The 23,534-nt window shown below is 61.6% G+C and overlaps 1 protein-coding gene and 1 long non-coding RNA gene across 4 annotated transcripts; both read left to right on the top strand.

Annotated features, from left to right (window-relative positions):
- The first annotated feature begins 645 nt into the window (after positions 1–645).
- LOC117652594 (solute carrier family 22 member 21-like) lies at positions 646–5,692 on the top strand. Of its 3 annotated transcripts, none has more exons than XM_034397628.1 (10): positions 646–784; positions 2,519–2,695; positions 2,769–2,979; positions 3,100–3,358; positions 3,541–3,709; positions 3,851–4,001; positions 4,085–4,188; positions 4,259–4,473; positions 4,557–4,794; positions 4,857–5,692. In XM_034397628.1, the coding sequence occupies exons 2-10, from the start codon at positions 2,550–2,552 to the stop codon at positions 5,098–5,100; spliced, it is 1,737 nt and encodes a 578-aa protein (XP_034253519.1). In that variant the 5' UTR covers positions 646–784; positions 2,519–2,549; the 3' UTR covers positions 5,101–5,692. The 3 variants fall into 3 exon arrangements, with proteins under 3 accessions (XP_034253519.1, XP_034253521.1, XP_034253520.1); XM_034397630.1 differs by lacking the exon at positions 646–784 and adding an exon at positions 824–934; XM_034397629.1 differs by lacking the exon at positions 646–784 and adding an exon at positions 975–1,096.
- Positions 5,693–7,827: 2,135 nt separating this feature from the next.
- Positions 7,828–23,364, top strand: LOC117652611. The gene is made up of 3 exons (XR_004588174.1): positions 7,828–8,189; positions 9,295–9,380; positions 23,292–23,364. It is a non-coding gene; the product is annotated as an uncharacterized LOC117652611 (long non-coding RNA).
- Positions 23,365–23,534: the final 170 nt, after the last annotated feature.

Genomic DNA, 23,534 nt, shown 5'->3' with positions numbered 1-23,534 from the left:
GGTACCGACAGGTACCGCCAGGGCCAGGTACCGCCAGGGCATTGCAATGCGGCGGCCCAGAGCGCGTCGCGGTGACGCCTCAAGACCGAGTCGGAGACTGCAACGCGCGCCGCGGTGCTACAGTCCGCGGGGCGTAAGCGCTCTTCGGCCGCCGGCCGATTATTTATTGCGGAAACGGCAAGTTACTCCGGCGCGGGTGTCCACTCGCTGTCCACGTGCGAGGCCTGCGAGATTCGCAGCATTCGCAGCACGATCGGACGGAGCGGGACGAGGCGGGCCGCAGCGGTCAAGCGTCGATTTATTCCTCAGTGTCACGACGGAGAGAGAGAATCCACCCAGCTGACCGAGGACAATTCCTTGAAGTAGAGGTAACTGTAAATGTCTGATTCGACCTCTGCGCGCCGCTCCTCGTTTTGCGTCCCAATCTCGGCACTCATTTGCATACGCGGACAGGCTCGGCATGGTCTGCCACCCTCGCCGGTCGCCAAGCGCGCCAAAGTTGAACGCGCGTGATCCTCCCTCCAGCCAATGGGCGAGCTCCTTGAGGAGGCTCGCCAGCCCCGCGGGCCCGGCGGCCCCGGCCCAGTGGCTGGCAGTCCTGCCGGGCCGCGGCGAGCCGCCTCGGTGACGCAGGGACGCAGAGACGTAGAGCTCGCCGGGTACCCGAGCCGGCGGCCGAGCCGGCGTCGTGCGTGCCGTGGTGCCGTGGCCGTGGTGCCGTGCAGTCCAGGAGCATCCAGACACCCGGGCAGCCGCAGCAACACGCAGGCGAGACAGTCCAGAGGTGAGTCCAGGCAAGCCTTACCTCGCAATCCACCCTCCCCCTGCCCATGGGGGCGGATGGCTAGACGGTCAGCACAACATTTCCAGCCCAGAGTCACTCCAAGAAGGACTCTAGTCGTTGGGAGCCCGGACGGAGTCCTGCGTCTGCAAGGTGCGCCAGCCTTACTGAAACCCTGCACTGCGTTGAGACCGGCCGGCAGCGTCAAGTCGCCAGTTCAGTTTTACACTCCCCGCCGACGCTATCAGTAGCTGCTGCTGCGTGCTGTGACCGTGACCGAGCCCACACTGCCGGGCTCGCAAAGCCAGTTTTCAGGCAGGGCGTTCAGTTTCAGTGTTAAGGGCTTTGGACAGCGTCAATCTCTAGCCGTGGTGTGCAGTGATAGCCTGGAGGTGTCAGTGGTCTTTCGGTGCTGTTCTTCAGTCGTAATGCCATTCATTAGCCTGGGCGTTCAGTGTTGGTGTTGTGCTAGGGCCGTCGGTGTCAGTCTTCAGTCAGGCCTTTATCGGTGTTGTTAGCTCTTGAACTTCCAGGGTTTTCAGCTTTCCTTCTCCTGGCGACGAGGGGGTCACCGCCACGCTAAGCAGACACTCTTTCGGTCAGTCAAGGACTGTGATTAGTGCGGACTAACCGCGGAAACCGAAATCTGGAGCGAAAACCTCCGTCCGAGTGTGGGAACAATCCTCCCTAATGAGCCATGGTCACGACAGGCGAGGTGTCAAAAAATCGGACCGGCGGGAAGAATCCGGCCGATGTGACATTGCACGCGACAGCGCGACACTGCCTCGCCGGGGATAAATCGTCGCGTCGAATTGCAATGAGCGTGTTGTGTTGACTCAGCTCGCGATAAACTCGCAGAGAGACTCGCAGTGGCAAAGGCGGCAATGGGCATCGCGGGCATGGGGATGCGGCGTGATGTAACGAGTGCCGGCCAGCCTCCAGGACGTGTTGTTGTTGTTGTTGTTGTTGTTGTTGTTGTTGTTATCGTCCGTGCGGCTGCAGAAGTGATGACGCCGTGTCTCGCGTTTGGTTGCCTCTAGGGCGCCGCCGGCCGGTTCCGCGTACGGTATCTACTTTCGCGTCTGGCTAGTGAGCCCCGTACGCGTGTCACAGAGAAGGCACGCCGCAAATTCGCGGAACCGGGCGGAAACGCCTCCGAATCGGACCGCAACAAACAAGCCGTCGGTACCCCGCGTGCGAGAGACTCACAATGCTCGCCGCGTGCAAAGACCTTCGCGCGAGGGGTCGCGACGGCCGTCCGTTCCCCTGGGCCGCGGTTCGTTCAATTAGCTGCCGGTGCTCTAGTTGGTTTGTGGCGTCTGCTGCGCTGTCGCCCGCATATGCGCCTCCTCTCGTTGCGCCTCGTCAATTGAGGCACTGGGGCGCCCCCGCGTAACGATGAGGCAGTGAATCCAATTGCGGAGCCCGCTGTCTCCGTCGCACGCCGGCGGAACGCTCCCCGAGAGCGAGGGAGACAGCGCCACTTCGGCCATGCTGGTGGACGGAGTTGTCGGAGGAGCGGGGCGACAGGCGCTGATTTGGAGGAAAGCGGTGGCAACATGAGGGCCGAGGCTTCATCGATGTAGTTGCTGTGGAGTGGGAGTGATGACTAGATTTAAAATAACAATTAATTCCAATTGCTTTCTCTATATTTTCCCAACGCATTCCCTCGTTCACTTATTTTTACAGTGTCTTCTTGTCAATGATAGCTGACGTGCCATGTTTGCGGTCCGCTAGGTCGTGAAGCAGCTCAAGTCGCGCGGCCACGATGGAGCTGGACACGGCGCTGGAGGTCCTCAGCAGGATCTGGGGCCGCTTCCAGATGGTCAACTACTCCCTGCTGTGCGTGCCCATCATGTTCCACGCCTCCTTCTACCTGTCCTACGTCTTCACCGCCAAGCAGGTGGAGCACAGGTACGTTGCAGCAGGTTACGAACTCGGGCAAACTTAATGAAACGCCATCTTGTAACGTTTGTTGACGCGCCAGGTGCTTCATCCCCGAGTGCGAGTCGGACCCGCTGCTGGCAGACCTGCGCCCGGCGTGGCTGCCGACCGCCATGAGGGACTCGTGCTCCAGGCTGGCCACCATCCCCGACGACAACTCGACGTGGACCTGCACGCCGGAGTCGTTCACCAACGTGTCGACCACCTGCAGCCAGTGGGTGTACCCGAGCAGGCAGCTGTCCATCATGAGCGAGGTGCGGGGCGTCTAGTGCACAGTGGACTCTAGACGAAGTTTTGAGAGTCGCGAAACTGTGCGGTGGTGTGCGCCTTAAATCAGTTTGAGCTTGAAGCTGAGTGCGGCTCTGGCGTTGCAGTGGGACATGACGTGCAAGGACAACTGGAAGGTGACGCTGGTGGGCACCATCAACAACATCGGCCGCTTCTGCGGCATGCCGATGGCGGGCCTGGTGTCGGACCGCTTCGGCCGGCGCACCGTGCTGCTGGCCGGGCTAGCGCTGGCCGGCGTCATGGGCCTCATGCGCTCGCTCGCCACCAACTACGTCTTCTTCGTCGTGTTCGAGTTCCTGGACCCGCTGTGCTACGCGGGGCTCTTCAGCGCCGCCTTCATCCTCGGTCAGTGTTTCAATTGGGCGAAAATTCCCGCCACGCAGCAGAGCCTCAAAAGTACCCGGGCGTTGACGGAGGCCTTTAACCGCAGCTAGATGGAACGCAGTTGTCACCCAAAGTCATAAAAAGAGGCCACTTCTAGCCACTCCGCGAGCGCTCTCTGCGACTGTCTCTCATGCTGTTTGCAGGCATGGAGCTGATGCCGGCCAAGAAGCGCGTAATCTGGAGCGCCTTCACGCACGGCGTGTACGCGGCCGGGGAGGCGCTGCTCGGCGTGGTGGCCTGGGCGCTGCTGGACTGGCGGTGGACGCTCAGGGCCTTCTACGGCCCCGCGCTGCTCAGCCTGTCCGTGCTCTGGTGAGTGAGCGGCCGGCCGCCTGCGAGGCGAGTGCCGCCGGCCCGTCGAGCGTGCGCGCGCGACGGGTTGCCTACCCTGCCGGGCGCTCACGCCGCCGCCGCGCGCCGCTCTCGTCAATGCTAGCCGTGTTTGTGCTCCAGGGTGCTCCCGGAGTCCATCCGCTGGCTGGCGTCCAAGGGCCGCACCAAGGAGGCCCTGAGCATCATCCGCAGGGCCGCGCACCTGAACCGCATCCCCGCGGACCAGCTCAACATCGACGACATCAAGCTGGCCGCGGCTGCCGACAACGAGGTCAGCGCTCCTGCTGCATGCCTCGAGGTCCCTCGGCGTTCGCGGTCGTCGTCAGGGTGCAATCATTCCGTCTCGTTTTCCAGACTGCGGGCGCGGACAAGGACGAGCAGACCGTCTCCCAGGAGCTGCGCCAGACGCTGCGGTCTCGCGTCCTGCTGTGGCGGCTACTCAACTGCTGCTTCTGCTGGTAAGGCGCCGAACCACCCCTCGCTGCGGCAGCACGCCGGCGTCGAGCTAACGGCCTCTGTGTCCTCCAGGCTGACCAACATGTTCGTGTACGACGGGCTGTCCCTCAACTCGGTGGCCGTGGCGGGCAACCAGTACCTCAACTTCATCCTGGTGTGCCTGATCGAGGTGCCCGCCGGGCTGGCGGCCTGGCTGCTCATGGAACGCGCGGGCCGGCGCGCCTCCATGTGCTCGTCGCTGATCCTGGCCGGCCTGGCCTGCATCGTGTTCCACTTCCTGCCGGCGGGTGAGGCTGTCCTCCTCTCAGCGAGAGAGACAGAAATACCGATCGTCGGCAACCCTGGATCAACTGTTGAAAACTTGTTTCAGACTTGGCCTGGGCGCGCGTCACCGTGTTCCTGCTGGGCAAGTTCGGCATCACCATCTCCTACACCGTCATCTACGTGCTCACGGCCGAGCTGTTCCCCACCAAGGTGCGCCACTCGCTGTTCGCAGTGTGCTCCACCATCGGCCGCGTGGGCTCCATCCTGGCGCCGCAGACGCCGCTGCTGGCCCGCCACCTGGACTCCCTGCCCCTCATCATGTTCGGCTCCATGTCGCTCCTCAGGTAGGCCGAGTCCGTTTTGCTCTCGCGATCACGCGCCCAAAATAACCCTTTCGCCTCGGCAGCGGCGTCCTGGCCTTCTGGTTCCCGGAGACGCACAACGTGAAGCTCCCCGACACCGTGGAGGAGGCCGAGCAGATCGGCGTCCGCAAGAAGACGGCCAAGAAGGCCCCGGAGCAGCAGGGCCACGTCAACGAGGTGTTCACCGTGGAGGACAGCGCCCCGGGGGCCACCAACGGGCACGCGCTGGCCGTCGACGTCGACCTGGACGCGGAGGCCGGCCCCGAGACCACCAGCGTGCGTCTGTGAGGCCCACCGCGCAGTGGCGATACCCCGTGCGCCGCGCCGCTGCGGCCGGCCTACCCCACGCGTCGAGAGACTCTACTCATGTCGCGTTGCCTGGAGGCTAGCGCCACCCGCGGCGCGCGGCCAGACGGGAAAACAAGAGTTACTGCTCTAGGCGATAATTAATGAATGGGAAAGCAAGCAAGTTGCCGAGCCGCTGTTGACATGAATAGCGAGGAGTACGTGCCATACCAGACGAGGGTTTTCTCCAATGCTTCGGGATCAGTATTATTAGGGAATGTTTATTCAAGGCTTTCCAACGTCACACCAGATTGTGCGTATCGTCGCAGACATGTCTCTGCTGCTCTGAATCTTTGGTCTTTGATACTGCACCAACTTAATTAGTGTAATCAAGTGGTTTACATCAAGTACCTGACGAGGATCTATTTTTGTATCTTATCAAAAGATATCATGCAGGACAATGTCCGAATGCAATTCGACTACTTTTAAGTTTATTTTAATTTGTGTTATTCTCCAAACGTGTTTGCATTCCTCGTGCAACCTTGACCTGTGGAGTTACAAACTTGACTGATTAAAGAATCTTTACAACTCAAACCACCGAGCGTTGTTCTCAGCAGCATCCATAGTCGGTCCGGCTCAAGATTCAGAGCCGCTGCTATTGCCAACGGACTGCACACACACTGGGCTGGGCCTCGCCGGCCGTGGCACCAGGAAGCGATAGACGTCGCGTTGGGAGCCCGCCAGCCCGCCAGCGCGGGCTGGACGACCGTCCGACGACGGGCCGCCAGACAGGACTCTGTTAAAAATTCAGCAGGAACCAAGAGTGTGCACGCGTGAAGCGGATGGCTTCCAGCCGAGGAGGTGAGAGCCGTTTCGTCTCTGCAGAGTTAGAAGAAGACGGCTTCCTCCACGTTTAGTTTAGCCTGCCGGGTAACTGCAGTTCTGCTCTCTCTTAGCCAATTGACCCGGCCGCCGCCGCCTAATGCAACATCATCGAGTATATCCGCCGGCTACATCACCCAGTGTAATCACTGCCGATAGCCCGCGCCCCGCAGTCCTCGGCAAACACTCGACAGGGGCGTGTCGGCGTGCCGCCCGTCGGCGCGCCATCAATTTCTCATAGCCAAGATCAACGCCCTGCCGAGCCTGCAGCGAGGCAGCGAGCGACACGAGGAAGACAATGAGGAAGCGAGACGCGGCGCGACCTCGCCGCGCCTGTCTCTCTCGCTGCTCTCGCTCCGCCCGGCCGGCCCCATGGGCGCGACGAGGACGGCAAGCATTTGGCGGCGGAGCACGCGGAGCCAGACGCTCCGTATACGGCAGGCCGGCAGGGGCAGCCCCATTGGACGGCCCATCGGACGGGCCTGCCGGTCCAGCGGCAGCCAGACTACGCGCCGGTGTTGAGACGATTGTTGTTTTTCGACAGTGTCTGTGGTCGCGTTCCTTATCTGTCTGCCTGGCCTGGCGGCCTGGCCTCACGCCGGATGACGGCATGCCCAGCCCAGGCACGCCGTTGGCACGGCGCGGCCGCGCGGCCCCGTGGAGCACGCAGCTCAGCGCCGGCGCCACGCCGCCGCCGGCCGGACTGGCGATATCGTCGCAAAGCACCACCTCCCGAGGTGGCCTGACGCGGCCACGACGCCGTGCTCGAGGTGCGTAGCACAGCGCAGCACTGCGTAGCACGGGCCGTCTCGATTCGCTGGCTTCAATCTCCGATTTTCTTTCCGCGAGGGCGGCGGGCCGGCTGTGTGCCACGCGGCTTCTTGGAATCGGCGTCCGTTTTCTCGGAGCCGCTTAGCATGAGGGGAGGGGGAGGGGGCAGCCCGGCCGGCACGGCGGGCACACTGCCGGCACGCGGGGACGGCGTGGCGGCGCCGCGACGCGTTAGCGTGACGTCACTCACACACCTATGCTCATTTTTTCGGGAAGGGCGCTGGCATTCGTCACGGGACTGCCTCGGGGAAATGAGCGCTATTCCTCCTGATTGACTCACAACGCACGGTGTTGCGCAAAGGGTGCAACGGGTATCCGTTTACAATGGCTCAGCTAGGTTCGGTGCGTTGCTTTGACTGCTGAGGTAGGTTAGGTTAGGCACCCGAATCCACACCTGTGGGTAAGGTTAGGTTTTTTTTTTCGCGGCGCCCATGTTGCGCAACCAAGAGCGCCGTATCTCGGCGACATTTTCGACCTTGCACGGTCGCTCTATCGCAAACTACTGCCCTTCAGATCCGCGTACGACCCCTGGACTCCCCACCTCACTGGCCGACAGCCCTGCGGCAGCCCACACCCCGTGCCCGTGTTTGCGCACACGCAGTCGAAATACCGCTTCCTGCCTCGCCAATGCCGTGGACTGATTCGAACGGCGTCGTGTCGCTCCGTCTCTCTCGCACCCATACGGAGCGACCAATGAGTGCGAGAGAGACGGCGCGATGCGATCCGCCTGACCCGTAAAATCGTCGGCTGTTGTCATCCCGACCTGCCCGAAAACTCAACACTACGCAGCGCGTACAGTGCGCCCATTTTCGCCCCCGCCCCCTCCCTCCCTTTCTAATTCCCCGTGGCGCCGTCTCTCTCGCTCCGCCGGGCCGGCCGCTCGCTCCGTCTCCGTTGGAAACAAAGGCGGGGGCAGCCGGCGGCGGACGGCGCGTCATTTGACGACTCACCGTCAGCGCGCTCGCCTGGCTCGCCCGCCCGTCCCCCCGCGTCCCCCCTCGGCGCGTTGCCGCCGTTGCCTGGCAGCGCTACGCCTGGCTACGCTGCGCGGCGAGGTTAGACGGCCAGTGTTGTTCCGTGTACCGCCCGGGCAAGCCGTTCCCGCCGTTCGCGCTTCGCAGTGTTTTTGTTGCCGTCAGGTTGGCAGCGCGTTCAAGTGCCTCAAATCCGAGCTATCCTCGCGCGACCGTTCGAGTGGTTCCGGTGTCCTGTGTCTTCGAAGAACCAAAGGATTCAGTGGAGTGCTTCGAACCAGAAGTGGCCGAGCGGTACCGATCCATCGTTTCGGTGAAATGTGCTACCAGTAGAGTGCGCGCGCGAGACTGTATGTGTGCGTTTCAACCACGGATATTTCACCCGAGTGTCAAAAATATTTTCAAGTGAGTACATCTCGCGTCACCTGGCTGGCGTGCGTGAGTGTTTATCTGCGTGCGTGTTTTTGTTTTCTTTGCAACTGTTTGCGCATCTTCATTTCCGTTTTTTGTTTGCGACTTTGCACGTAGCTTCTCCCTGAAAATTCAAAAATATGAGGAATGCACGACAAGCGTTTCCCTTGAAATGTCGTTCCAGAAATACTCCCACATCCAGACGGATCGGGGGATACGGAAAAAAGGGGGGGGGCGCAAACGAAGACTCACTATTTCAGTGAGGATGTTTTCCTTGCACACTATAAACAAGCGACAGCAGCGATAAAGAGTCGTCCACACAACCTGTTTTTGTGTGGCATTTGACGTCACACTAGAAACGCGCCCCACTATCACCACCCACCCACCAGCATGCCGCCAGCATGCCGGGGGCATTGGATAGCTTCGGCACACACGATATAGTTTATCTTTTTTGCATCATCGCTAAATGGGCGTGAAGCGGTATTTTCCTCGATGTCGTCGTGACGGCTGGCCCCACGGCTCCATGCTAATTAATCACAGTGGTTTCTCTTCTCACCCGGCCGGCCTGCAAAGGGTGTTTCTGTCAAGGGTTAGGTTAGGTTAGGTTGGTAGCAGTGGTCATTGCCTTGTCAGATAGAGAAAGGAGGTTATAAATAGGCCCTATAGATCGAATAAACAAGTTGGGAGTTATATTTTGCCGTTGGTCTACCCTGACCTACGATCCGAACTTGACAGCAATGGTGGCCTAGCCCCGCATTGGCTGGCTGGACGCTGCTTGTCGCTCGATGCTGCTGTTTTTGTCATCAGCATGGTGCGTGCTGGCAGACTGCTGGCAGTGCTGGGGAAGGTCGCGGTGGCGGTGGGTCTCTAAGGGCCCTGCTGGATTGCACAAGGCACAGCAATGCAGCACGCACCTGACTCAGCTACCGCCGCTATCGCCCAGTCGCCCTCGCCGCTGCGTCGATGAAGCATCGCTCCTCCGGGGTCATTTTACTAACCCTTTGCCGTAGTCTGTTTCTTGGAAGTGGGTGCCTTCGGGGACACTTTCCACCGATAATTTGTGCAAAGTGTAACCATTTTCCTCATGTCTTCTTGGCAGAATGACTTCGGTCGCCACCATGCCTATATCGGAGCTGCATCGGCGCGCGACGCTGCCTCGTCTGAAGGGGACCACGCGACTCAGGGGTAAGTGCAAATGACAGTGCATGATGAAAACACTGCACAAAATTGCGAAATTTGTCAAAATTTATGAAGAGTAGTAAAATCTAGTGCATCCTATTCATGCTTTCTCGCAATTATGTTTAAAAAAATATTTTCTTTCATTAAAATTAAAAATTAAATTAAAAATACTGATGCAATCTCATCAGTAATTTTATCCCATGTTTCATGTGTCACTGAAAAGTTTTGCGAGTGCAAAGCATTTGCCTGAGTGTATGTGTGTGTAAATGTGTGTGCTCTGAGTATACACTAAAGCGGATCTTAGACGAAGAGTCGAGAGGCTCGGAACCTCTCGTTCCCAGCACGTGGTTGCCCACGCGCCTTCTGCGTGTAGTTCCCAGTAACGCCCCACGCGCCACGCACGTGGTTGCCACCCCGCGCGCCCTCTAAGGAGAAAGCTCTGTGACACAGACCATGACGTCATCTTCCCTTCGGGGGCCTCCTCGGGTGAAAGAGGACGCGAGTGCCGTCTGCAGGTCGATTCCGAACAGTGCTTCTGTCTCTCTCGCACTAATAGGGCGCCCCGTACGGGTGCGAGGGAGACGGCCCGCTGTGTGACATTGCCGACATTGCGTGCCGCGGCGTCACGCGAGACGCTGCTGACCCAGCATCGTTCCTGGGACTCCCCTCCCCTCCCCTCCCTGACCCGGTGCCCGCTGGTGCCAGCTTGCCCGCTGCCTTGGATTGGTCATCTCCGTGGAAATGTCGCCTACTTTCCGATGAGTGTGCTCGGGGCGGCCGGGCGGCCGACTGATGAGATGGATGACAGGGCACGCCGGGTTGCAACACGGACATTACGCAACGGCTCCGTTTTTAGGGGCACCTCTTTTGTTTCAGTTTTTAATTTTCTTTCGGCCAGCGGCAGCCGAGCCGAGTCGAGGTATTATTAGATGACGCCGTGTGAGGCTTCTTCTAGTCAGTGACAGTGACATTGAGTCTGGGTACGCGTGAAAAAAAAACATCTCTCCGATTCGGGGTGTAGTATGTAAAACAGTTAAGATAATGAGCTATCGTAGTACACCGTAAACCGGATGCCCTGCCTGGCCCTGGCGGCCTGCCGTGACATTCCCCGGGCTATCTGTCTCTGAACGAATTGACCTCTGCTATCGATAGTCTGTGTAATCAGTTTGGCATAGGTACGAAAAGGGGCGGGGCGATTAAGAATCTGGCGCTCGGCGTGGCAGCTGCTGCTGTGTCATTCGGCGACTGCCGAGTCACTCATCCTGGTGCGAGTGGCGCAATTCGTCCTGGATTTTTCACACAAAACGGCTGAGATAAGATACTGCATTCGGCAACATTTCAAACGACGCCGCCGCAAAACGGTTCAATCTGTGCCCGCGATAGTCAGACGTCCCAGGACGAGGCCAGTTTGACCACAACTCTCGTTTTCGAACCTTGCCGAACGCTTTCCGAAACGCACCGCGAACTCACGCACGAAACTGAAATTGGTCCCGCTCGTCCGAAACAAACAACTCCCGCCGCCTTGCCTTTTCGCCCGGGGCTTGCACGGGGCATCATCGGCCCGGGAAAGCGATCGTGCGGCGCTCCCCTTTTTACTGCCCCGGGAATACATTACGTCATCGCTCGGGGGTGGCTAGCCCGCCCCGGCTAGCCCGCCCTGGCTAGCCCGCTATCGCTCTCCTGTCGGCTGCACTGCTGCGCTTGCAGCGTGCCTGCAGGCCACCCACGGCCAACAACAACAACAACCAGGACCGCAAAAGTGAGGGTGTCACGCGGCCGCCTGCGGGGCCGCCAACAACAACAACAAGGCGTTTCGGCGGCCGCTAAAGTGTGGGTGCCACGCGGCCGTCGCGTCCGCCCCGGCCTGCGGGACTCGAGCCTGGGACTCGAGCCTGGGAGGGATGGTGCTTGATGGGGTGGAGGAAGCGAAGCGTGGCATCCTGGAGGTGTAACGACGGCCGTCTTACTGGTCTTGTTGTTGTTGGCGGCGCTGGTCCGGATATTGGGGCGGTGCTTGGCGGTTCCGCCCCGCGTCGCAGCGCGCCGCGCGCACCCCTGCCGGCCGGCCGGTCGCGCTTTTGCCCGGAAACGGGAGGAAGTCGGCTGCGGCCGCCACTTGCGCTTCTGTGTGTGTGTGTGTGTGTGTGTGTGTGTGTGTGGTGTGTGTGTGTGTGCATGTGTGTGGTGTGTGCGAGAGAGATGGTGTCCGGATAGCGTGACCGTTTAGCGCTGCGGGTTGGCGACACGTGTCTCGGTGCGCGCTCCCCTGCCGCCGCCGCCACGCCGCGCGCACGTGTCTGATAAGCACCTTGGTGACGTCACCCTCCAGGAGGGGAGCGGCGGAGCGGCGGCACGCTATCGGCCTCGGCAGCCTCACTGGACCCTTATCACGGGGCGTTCAGAGCCTGCACGGCCTGCACAGCCTGCCGTGCCAGTTTAATCCCCCGTCGTATTTCTCAGCCGTCTGTCTGTCTGTCTGTCTGTCTGTCTGTCTGTCTGTCTGTCCGTCCGTCAGTGAGAGAGTGTCACCAGCAATAAGATCGTCAGGCAGGGCAACTGGACGCAGCACCCGGTCCTTCCCTAATTGGTCTGTGTAATGTGCGGATCCGAAGCGAGGAGCTCCGTCGCTCTGTCTCACTCGCCCCCCGACGGGACGCCCTTTGAGAGAGAGAGAGAGAGAGAGAGAGAGAGAGAGGCAGAGCGACGAAGTTCGCAAAAAGCCTGCCGGCGTGTCTCGGCCCTTTTAGCGCGGCTGTCCCGGGGTGTCGCGGCAGTGCGACTGGACGTCTGTGTGTGTGTGTGTGTGTGCTTTCGGATTTGGCGCCCCTCCCATTGTAATGACTTGTCCCTCGGGATCCGTCCCGCCCGCGCCTTCCTGGAGGGCATTGTTATTTGCCCAAGGCTTTCAAGCACGCGTCAGAACGCCGCGACGCCGCACAGCGAGCGACGTCGGAGTGTGGCGGTGGGGCGGGGAAAACAACCCCGCCTGTGTTTTTTCGTGCGTTTCATTATCTTGCCTAGTGCGAGGGCTGCATGTAGGGCCCTGGGCCAAGCCGTGGGCCAAGCCGTGGGCCAAGCCGTGGGCCAAGCCGTGGGCCGCCTTGGGCTTCGGCAGCCAAACCGGGCAGAGCGGGGCAGAGCGCAGGGCGACCAATTAGAAACTCCCCGCCAAGTGCGTCGCGTCGCGGTGACTCCGCTCCTTTCGGCTCTCGAAAAATCGGTGCAGCCTCCGACAGCCATTTCGCGCCTTCACGGGAAACGCAATTTCCGTAGCCCGGCTGGAGGCTGCCATGGCGCCGTGCGGGTAGGCAGTCCGGGTGTAGCCCTGCTCGACGGGACGGCCTACCCGCACGGCGTCCGTCTCGGTCCGAGTCTTGTTTTCTCGCCACCATTTTCTTTCTAAGTTGTGTATTCTCGCAGTGGTGCGAGTAGTGGCAAGTCTGAGGTTTATTGGTGGTCCTTGAAGCTTGGCTCACCGATAGCCTTGCGGTGCCGTGCCGTGCCGTGCCGTGCCGTGCCGTGCCGCGCCGCGCCCTGCCTCCCTGACCTTCCTCTCCCCTCGTCGAGCCCAGTCGGCCCGGCTGATGTCATCCCGACGGTGCGACACTTTTATCTCGCAGTCATAATTAATTCCCCGACTCTGCCATTGGCCATCGCTCGGCCACGTGACTACGCGACGCGCCGCGACTGGCGGGGACGCAGCCATCGACTGCGCCGCTCCGTCTCTCTCGCACACCTGCGGAGCACGCCCTGGGCGCGAGAGAGAGACAGAGTGTTCGGAATCGGGCTGCAGGTGGCTGTGGAGTAGGGATGTAAGAGCAAGTAATATTACCGGTAAAGAATGGTAAATTACGGTAAAATACGGTATGTTACGCAGGCCCCGGTAAAATTGGTATTTTTAGTAATTTTGAAACTATTGTTAATTTTGAAAACAGCGGTGTCAAATGTGTAGAAATCGTCGTTTGGGCTGACTTTGGGCAGCCACTGCGTCTAATCTAAGGCGGCTAATCGCTCTCCCTCAACGGGTGACTGGTCTTTGGGCCTTCCTTTAGAACACCTTTGTTACGGAGTGCGATTAGCCGCCTTAGTTGGGAGCGGTATTGCAGCAAAGTTTGTCGAAACAGTATCAAATGTGTAGAAATCGTCGTTTGGGCTGACTTTGGGCAGCCACTGGTCTATCTAAGGCGGCTAATCGCTCTCCCTCAACGGGTGACTGGTCTTTGGGCCTTCCTTTAGAACACCTTTGTTACGGAGTGCGATTAGCCGCCTTAGTTTGGGAGCGGTATTGCAGCAAAGTTTGTCGAAACAGTATCAAATGTGTAGAAATCGTCGTTTGGGCTGACTTTGGGCAGCCACTGCGTCTGATCTAAGGCGGCTAATCGCTCTCCTTAACGGGTGGGTGGTCTTTGGGCCTTTCTTTAGAACACTTTGTTACGGTGTGCGATTAGCCGCCTTAGTTTGGGAGCGGTATTGCAGCAAAGTTTGTCGAAACAGTATCAAATGTGTAGAAATCGTCGTTTGGGCTGACTTTGGGCAGCCACTGTGTCTGATCTAAGGCGGCTAATCGCTCTCCCTTAACGGGTGGGTGGTCTTTGGGCCTTTCTTTAGAACACCTTTGTTACGGAGTGCGATTAGCCGCCTTAGTTTGGGAGCGGTATTGCAGCAAAGTTTGTCGAAACGGCATAAAATGTGCAGAAATCGTCGTTTGGGCTGACTTTGGGCAGCCACTGCATCTGATCTAAGGCGGCTCATCGCTCTCCCCCAACGGGGTGCTGGTCTTTGGGCCTTTCTTTAGAACACCTTTGTTACGGAGTGCAATTAGCCGCCTTAGTTTGGGAGAGGTATTGCAGCAAAGTTCGTCGAAACGGTATCAAATGTGTAGAAATCGTCGTTTGGGCTGACTTTGGGCAGCCACTGCGTCTAATCTAAGGCGGCTAATCGCTCTCCTCCAACGGGTGGGTGGTCTTTGGGCCTTCCTTTAGAACACCTTTGCTACGGAGTGTGATTAGCCGCCTTAGTTTTGAAGCTGTATCGCAGCAAAGTGGATCAAAACGATAAAATTTTACTTTACCCAAATATACCGTATAATACGGTAAAATACCGTATTTTACCGTTATTTACGTAACTTTGAATTTTACCGGTATTTTTACATCCCTACTGTGGAGAGTGTTGTCTCGGAGTGCGATCACCAGTGGGACTGATTAGCCTCTAGGAACAATGCATCCTTTTGCCTAGAGATTGACGACCCAGCGCTAGAGAAAACAACCGTGACAAGAAACACGAAAGACAGTCCAAAGTTTGTCGAGAGGACATAGTGAGCTGATATTCTGTGTATATGACTTTTATTCCACATACTAGCAATTTCTAGCCATTTTCACAGCGTGACGAAGCAAAGCTGAACCTGCCATAAACGACCGCCAACTTGAAGACCAACGACCCGAGAGATGCCGATTCACCGGGCAAGCAAACACGACACTACTTATCACGCTCGCGCTCGGCCGTGATGTCACCCCCGTGCAAGTCCCGGGCCGGGCCGGGCGGTGTCGACAGGCTCTCCGTCGGTTCGGAAATCTGAGAGCACGCCTTTATCGTGGCACTCGATGTAGCGTGGTGCAATTGTCTCCTGCATGTCCACCAAAAAGTAATCCCGTTGTTTGGTACCCGGAGAATGTAGCAGATAGCGCTCGAGTGTCCCACTGACCGATAAAACGACCTCTCGTGCACATCCGCGGTGTCGAAACACGCACTGTGACGGGAATAAAACTATTGTCCAACCAAAGTTGTTCGATTCGGCGCGTCGAATGGAACTGAATTGCCCACTATGGCGGAAACTGAAGGTCTCCGTCGTCGCCGTGGCGAGCAAGCCGACGACGGGAGTAGTGGACCAATCAACTAGGATCATTCAATTGGTTTTCTCGTGTGATGGCGGTTGTAGTACACGTCATCCCTTTGTTCGCCGTCGGTTTATCTGGTGGGAACACACAGACACACGCGCGCGCACACACAGACACGCACACACGCGCGCGCGATCTGGAGAGGGAGGGTGGCGGTGACGCATACCCTGCACCCCGCTGCACCCTCCCGACGTGGAGGGTGCTCCGTGCGAGTCCTAGAGACGGTGGCCGTCGCCCTGCAGGACGTCGAGCTGGGCTCGGGTAGATCACACGGCCAGGGGTGGTGCACGGTGCCCCGGCCTGGCCCCGGCTCATCCCTGTAACCAAACGCCCTCCTGCAGAGCCCCGGCGCGCGGCGCCGTCCGCGAGGCACGGCACGGCACTTCTTGTAGTTGAAGTAATGAAATACCGCCGTGACGTCATGGAGGGGTTCTATTGATCTCCCAACCCTCTCCTCTGCGCAGCTTTTCGCCGAGTCTAGGCAGCCTCGCTGGCGCGGCAGAAGAAATGCTCTTGGCGGAGAATTTTCAGCGGTCAGAGGAAGTACCTGGATATACTGAAACAGTCATGACAAGAATTAGATTGACCTTCCAGTCATCGGCATCAGCGTTAACGTTTTTGCTGTGCCGGCGATTTTCTTCCCCTGTCCCGTGAGTCTTTGTTTCCTCTCCCCACCGCCTTTTCTCGGGTTTCCGTTTCCCCTCCTCTGCCGATGTTCTTTCCCCGTCGAATATATTAAATACTGCGCGGCCGCTCTGGCGGAAAACGGGCCGTGGAATTCAGTGGCGCCTCGCTTTCCCGGTCCGTCCGCTCCATTGCAGCGACGCGCTATATTCGATTTGCAGTGGCGGAGACGACGCGCGCCGTATGCCGCCCCTAATTGAACTCGCCGCCGGCCCTTTTGGGTGCGTCTCTCTCGCACGCGTGCGGGGCGCGCCGTGAGTGCGAGGGCGACGCAGCGTGATGGGTTTATCGAGGGAGGCCCGGCCGTGTCTTCCGCCTCGCTGCCCGATTTGATTCACTCTGCAGTGTAGTCGCGCTGCTGGTCAGCGCTGCGCGGCCCCACGCCACTGCCACGCCGCCATGACCGTTGCCGGTGTGGTCGGTGGCGGTGGCCCGCCTGATGAAGCTGTACGGGCCTATTCGTTTGCCGCGAACCCCATCCCATCCAATTGATTGATGGTGGTCCCATCAACTCCCCTTCGCTCTCCCCCTCCCCTCCATTTCTCTTTCTCTCCCTTTTGTCATACACACTCCTCGCCAGCCACAAAAGGGCACGGGGGACGTAGCAGTCCACTCGCGGTGAATGCTTAATCACTCAACGTGAGCTGGGAACCGTTGTGTGGTGCCCGTACAAGCAGCGCGGCCGCACTGTGCCGCCTGTGGTTTTGGAGCGCGCTGTACCCGAGACGCGCACAGTGCAAGTGTCCCTTGCCTTTCGCCCGGCATGCGGCCCGCGGTTTTGGAGCGGACTGTAGCCGTGACGTCGACCGCGGGGGCCGCGCGGCCGCGGCGTCCGAACTGGAGCGGCCGTCCCGTCTCTCTCGCTCCCACAGCGCGGATGGCGGCGGCGCCCCGCGGCCTCGCGCGCCGAACGCGGCGGTGAGTCACCGGTCGTGACGTCACAGGCGCCTCCGCTTCGGCTGGCGCTCGGGTCGCCAACCTTCGACTTCGGCTCCGTTCGGGCGGTTCGGGCTGCTCGGGCGGCGCCGCGGGGGAAGGCCGGGGTGGATGATGGTGGGGCCCTTGTAGTGCAGCGGCCCCCCGTCGAGCTGCTGAGGCCTGCCCGGGGCTCTAGCCTGCCGAAGCCCCCAGAGATGCCCTTCCTTGCCCTATCGCGGTGAGTTGGCGAGCTCTCTGACCCACTTCGGGGCCCTTGGGCGGCCCTTGGCAGCCCGTGTCTCCTCCAATGAGACCGACCCCCTGAAGGGCTGAGGGGCTTCCTTCCCGTCATCGGCGGCCTCGGCGGCCTCGGCCTCGCCGACGGAGCCCTTAGAGGGCGCGGCGGCGCGGCGCATGCGGCTCGGGGCGCCCGTCACGAACAGCGGACGCCGCCGCATGGAAACAAACCTGCAGAACAGAACATTTGTGACAACACTTTGACGGTTTCGGCATTCGTTGAAACGGCAGTGCAGCAGTTCGGGCCGGTTGGTGGCAGCCGCCGTGCTCGAACCGAGTGTAATGAACACACATTGTGCCCGAGTGTTGCGGGGACCGCGCCAGACCGCACAAGGCTCCTCCCTCGCCCCGTCCCTGCGAGGGAGGGGGAGAGAGGAGGGGAGGGGAGGGGAGGCTGAAAGGGTGCGGATAGCCCTCCTTAAAAATGGATTACTGGGGACGCGGTAATTAGCGTTTTGGTATGTCATGGTTTCGCGCTTGATGGCCGAGGGCGGCCGGGGGCGGCTGAGAGGGCTGCAAGGGTTTGTCCGAGCCTCCCCTAGGGGTGGCTGCCGCTCGCTGCTGCGGGGGTGGCCGCTGGCCCGGCATCAGGAAATTGCCCGCACCGAGTTTATGCACTGCGCGCTCCGCTCCGCACCGTTGATTAATATTTGCATCGCCGAGATTCGGACCGCGTTTTACGGCTCCATCCTGCTGCTGCCTCCCCTCCGCGGGGACGCAGTCGGACGCAGTGCAGTGGGAATGCGGCCGAAGCCCGGCGAGGCCGTGTCGCTGGACGCGCGGTCGCGGCCACAAGGACGACATACTATCGCGTTTCCTGGCGTGCGCGCTGCGCGCTGCGCGGACGTCCACCGGCCAGGAGATTGGGTGACGAGTGTCCTCCAGGCCGCCCCGTCCGTCCCGTCCCCGTCGGCGACCCGTGACCGGTCCGGCACCAGTTCCGCGAGTTCCACGCACGCCACAGCCAGAACGGGGACAGCGGATCCGAAAACGAACCGGCAGCCCGTCTTTGCAGTGCCGTGCCGCCGTGCCTCGTACTTGACAGCTGTACGGGCGTTGCGGGCGTTGCAGGCGTTGCAGGCGGCAGGAGCTGCGACACCGTTAGTCCGCGAGCCCGGCGTGCACCTGCTGCAGCCCGCCTCCAGACCACTGCCGTTGCCGCTCGCCGCTCGCCTCCAGACTTCTCCAGCGGCGTCGGGACCCGACCGCCGCGGCCGTGCGAGCTCCAGAATCCGCCGAAGGTTTCCTCATCGCGCCCGTTTCTCCAGCACTCCAGTGCTTTCGTCTCCCTGCCTGTCTCGCACCGGCACGGCCGTGAGTGCGAGAGAGACAGCGCGAGAGTCGTGGCGTTAAGCCCCGTGCGTGGCGTGCGTGGCGTGCGAGGCGCGCGTGCGCAGGACTGGGCCGGGGTGGTGCCGGCGCTACCGCCGCTGCAGCGTGATCGGCGCGGCGGCGGCAGTGTAGTGGCGTAGCGGCGCGGCGAACACCGCCACCGCCGCCGCGCAGCGCCAGGCCAGCGTGGTGGGGCCCTTGGAGGCCGCGACGCTACGCGACGCCCCGCCCCGCACCGCCCCGCACCGCCCGGCCTCGCCGGCGTGCCGCTAGGCCATCGCCAGGCCCAGGCAGTCAGTCAATGGCCAGCCCTCCGCGCCGAGCCCTGCGAGCCCGCGAGCCCTGCCGCGCCCTCGCACCACGAGGCCCTCGTGCTGGTCGGCTCCGTGGACCTCGTGGACCGGGCTGACGCCGCGCCATGCCCCGCCTGCCCCGCCGCGCCGTGGCCGCGCGGACGCCGTGAAGGGGCGGCCTGGAATGGTGTGCCAGAGCGTGCCCTGCGTGTCGTCGTCACCGTCGTCACCGTCGTCCTCCGAGACCGGCGTCGAGGCCATGGCCGGCACCATGACGGCCGCGCACTGGGACCCCAGCCACCGCCAGGGCCTGCAGCAGGGCCTGCAGCAAGGCCTGCAGGTGTCGTTCATGGCGACAGTCACCTCCATCGAGGAAGGTGAGGGTCTCGTCGTCCCGCTCGCCAACGTGGTCGTCGTCTTCCAGGGGCCGATCCGTCAGCCAAGTCGCGCGTCGCGCCTCTGGCAACGGATTGACTTTATTCTGCCGAGCCAGGCTGCTTTATTGACAGTAAAACCGTGTCGTGCGCTCGGCGGCGTGGCGCGGCGCGGCGCGGCGTTGTCACAACACTCTAGGTATCGATTCGGAAGGTGTCGCCCAAGTTTGTTGCCGTCCCCGTTCTGTTCTGCATGCCGTGTGCATGCCTGCGTGTGTGTGCGAGTGAGTCATGCAGGTATTATGAAAGTTAGACTCTGTCGACCTTGTCGCCGCGGTGGCGCACCGGGGCAAGGCACTGGCATCGCCGTCTCTCTCGCACCCAGGTGGAGCGTGCCGAGCGTGCCGTGAGTGCGAGGGAGACAGACGGTCGTCGTCCGGACAAACACGTGGAGCCTGGCGATGGAGGTCGCCCGTGCCGAGCGCTATTGGAAGCGAGAGAGAAAAGTGGAAAAATAAATGCGATTGAAAGCCCGCGCGAAAAGCTTTGCGAACGTGCCACTGCATATCTCGGTGTATCTCAGTAGGCTATCGTCCCGGCCCGGCCGTCCCGCCTGGCCGTCCGCGGCTCCGCGTGCGCTCCGCGGATCGGATCGGTCGCTCCAGCTTGCCGCTGCCGTCTGATTCCGAGCACTGCTTTCGTCGCTCCGTCTCTCTCGCACTCATGGGGCGGTCCGTAGGGGTGCGAGAGAGACAGAGCCAGTGTTCGGAACCGACGGCTGCTTGCCGCGCACGAGCGCTCTGCAGCAGCGAGCGACAGACTGATTCCGAAACAGTGCCTCGTCGCTCTGTCTCCCTCGCTCCCCCAGGGGGTGCTCCCCGAGTGCGAGAGAGACAGAGCGGCGTCGGAAAAGCCGCGTAACTTTGGACACCAACCCGCTGGCCGCCACCGGTGTCGATGGCGCCGAGGAGATAGACTGCGTTGCCTTTGTTGGCGTAGACACCGACTTGGTCTGGAACACGACGACGACAAGGCTCTGAAAGGGAACAACGCCAGGCCAGGGAGTGCTTTCTGACGTCGACGTCGACGTCGCCCCGGCGTCGCGACCGTCGCGATAGCCACGCAGATTTGCAAGTAAAAGCGTGCTGCGTGTCGAAAGCGTCGCGGCGCCCCGCGGCCACCGCCGCCACCGCCATCACGGAGCGGCTAAGCGAGCGGCAAGCGGATCACTGCACTTCTCTCGCCGACGTCCGCCTGCCTCCTTCGCCGCCATGGCGCGCACCGCGCACTACACCGGTAGCGAGGGTCGTTGCCGCTTCCCGCTTCCCGCACTACAGGAGGAGGAAGAGGCCGAGTGGACGGGCGAGCGGACGGAAGCGCAGGCGGACAGACAGGCCGGCGTCAGGCCGCCCGCCCAACAGGCGTGCGCGGCGGGACTGCAGGCGCGCGGCTCGCAGGCGCTGGCCCACTGCTTTCCGAGCCCGGCGCTCCGTCTCTCTCGCACTCGTGGGCCGTCCCGCAGCGGAGCGAGAAGAGAGAGAGAGAGAGAGGCAGCGACGCGTCCTGCTGATTAATAGACGCGGCCTGCCTCTGGCGGTTTGCCTATCTGTCCGCCAGTGTGCCGTGGACGTCGCCACGCGGTGATTCGGAGTGAGATGGATTATCGGGCGCCGTGAGTGAGGGACAGAGACGCGAAGACCGCGGGGGCGAACCAACGCACGAACGGAGGGACTGGCGGGCCGCGACAGCCGCGACTGGAGAATGAGGTTAGTCTGGCTCGCCGGTCCCCGATTCGTTGATTCAATATCGGCGGAGGGAGGGGCGGATACGTGTGTGTCCGAATCACATTACGCAGGTCCAGCCGCCAGCCGATCGATTTCTTCTTTAAGTCCGAATCGCGTCTGTCTGTCTGTCTGTCCGTCTGTCTGAGTCTGCGAGCGAGATTGCGTCCTGAACCGGCCCTACCTTTCCCAAGCTTCCCTCCCCACCTGCTCCACTTCTCACTGCGCCTCCCCTCCCCCCCCCCCCCTCCCCGCTCTATGTTTGGGTGGTGAGTCATCGCGGGGCACCCTCCCCCACCAGTGCGCCACCCCCACCTTGCGAAGGGGCCTAGCAGCCTGGCCTAGCCGCGGTGCGCGCCGGCCAGCCAGCCAGCAGCCAGCGAGAGGGCCGCGGGGCGGCGGCAGCGAACTCGGTGCCTCGGTGCGCTGTGCGCTGCTACACTGCCAGCGCGCGCGCGTCCACAGTCTTGTGGGGTCTCTGTCCGAGCAACGGTCGCTCTGTCTCTCTCGCACTCGCGGGGCGTGCCGCAGAGGTGCGAGAGGGATGGAGCGACGCGGGCTCTGCCGGTTCCCGGTTGGCTGGAAAGAGACAGAGGCACTGAAATTTGCGTCGGCTTTTATTGGTCATGTGCAGTCGCCGGCAATGTCATGCTGACAGTGTGGGAACGTGAGGCGTGCGCCCCTTTGATGGTGTCGTGACGGTGGCGCTGTGCCCCGTGTGCCCCAGCCTCGCCGCTCTGTCTCTGTCGCACTCACGCGGCGTGCCGCAGGGGGAGAAGTGAACCTTCGGAACGAGGCGCCAGATAAGCAGTGTGGTGCGCATCCATTGGGATCCATTGCCATTCACATCGGTCGAGCGACGCCGAGGCGGCAGAGGCAGCAGGCAGTCCGAGGCCGAGGCCGCGACGAGCCGAGATAGGCGGTTGGCATTATGTATCGACACGGCGTCCCAGAAACGCGCGTGCTCTATCGGGGCAGGGACCACCGCCCCCTCGATACCCCACTTTCCCTGTCCTTGTCGCACCCGCCGCACCCGCACCCGCAGCCACGCCCTCCTTCTCTCTCGCACTCATTGACAGTCCGCAAGGAGCGGCCAGGACGTCCCAATTTTTCGCTTCCCTTTTCTGTTGTTTTCCGGTGGCGGCGTGATTTTCCCGAGAACTCGTTGCCATTCTGCTACCGGTGTGCCCCCGGGGGTGCGGCTGACCGATGTCACGGCCTGCGCCCGGCCGCCTGGCACCTAGATGACCCCCTCGGAGACCACCTCATGGGAAATGCAGCACGGGCCGGCGTTTGTCCGGTGGCCTGGAAGGGCTCCTGGAAAGGCTCCTGCAAGGGCTCCTGCAGGGCCGAGGGGACCGCGAAACAAATGGCCTCGCCATGGCCAGCGCAAGGCCCGCAAGGCCCACACCACGGCCGGGCGAGATACATAAAAAGATTAGGAAATGGCGGACGCCTCTCGGCCTCTCCGCTCGCAGAGGTCGCCAAGGAGGTCGCGGCCCTCGTGTTCACGGATTCCGCCCGTCGTTGGCGCCTGCGTTTCATTTCTGTCTCGTTTCCGCCCGCGTTTTCGACCGTTTTCTCACCTTTCCGTGCGCGTCGGAGACGCGGAGCGCGGCCGAGCCACCCTGGTTGGGCTGCTTCCGCGTGGGGCGAGCGGCCGTGGCCGTCGCCGTGGCGGCCCGCTGTCGTGGGACCCACTCGGACCGGCTCGTCTTACCGCCGTCCGTCCCGTCACCGCGTTGTCACGTTGTCACTCCGTCAGCGCCCCTTCTGCCTTCGCGTGGCGTCGCACAAAGCGGTCGCCGTCATCGGAAACAGAATTGAGAATCGAGTTTCGGCCTTTCGGCGCGTCGTCGCGGGGCTGTCCTTCTCTCTCGCACCTCTGCGAGCCTGCGGGACGCCCCGCGAGTGCGAGAGAGACAGCCGCCGCTCGGAGGCAGCCCGCTGTTGGCGCCCACCCGCTTCTAATTGGCGCGAGCTTCGAACTCTATTTTTTCAAACGGCGCTTCCGTCTCACTTGCTCCACTTGCGTCCCCAGCTTGAGGATTGTTACGAGCAAATGGTGTGCTCGCTCGGTTCGCTCTGAGGGGTCTGATGGGGCTGCCGAAAAAATAATTATGTCACATTTTGTCACAGCTTGCAAACTTTTACTTCGTGTGTGTGTTCCTGTCCATCTGTCTATGCGCGCCTGTCTGTTTGTCTGTCTATCTGTCTGTCTGTCTGTCTGTCTGTCTGTTCGTCCGTCCGTCTGTCGCGCGTTGTTGACACGCCGCGCATCTGCGCCTACCTGTTGGATGAACGGTCCTAACACTTGTCTGTTTGTGTGTCTGTCCCGATTTAGCGCGCGTCGGCGGCCCCCCCGCCCCGCCCTCCGCCCCCGCCGCGTGTAGCGGTAGCGGCAGCCTCAGCAGCAGCACCCCTTGCGCCGTGGCCGGCAGCGCGCCCCCCGCCGCGGGGCCGGGCAAGGCGGGCAAGGCGTGGAGGCCCCCGCAGCCCCAGCCGCAGCCCCAGCCGCAGCCCGAGGCCAGCCAGGGCCGCCACACCGGCCCCACTGCGCTGGCGTGCACGCTGGCGTCCACCGCCA

This window comes from Thrips palmi, unplaced genomic scaffold, assembly GCF_012932325.1.
Source record: "Thrips palmi isolate BJ-2018 unplaced genomic scaffold, TpBJ-2018v1 HiC_scaffold_7, whole genome shotgun sequence".
NCBI lineage: Eukaryota > Metazoa > Arthropoda > Insecta > Thysanoptera > Thripidae > Thrips > Thrips palmi.
The sequence above is the reverse complement of the archived record's forward strand: the minus strand, read 5'-3'. Positions and strand labels throughout refer to the sequence as shown.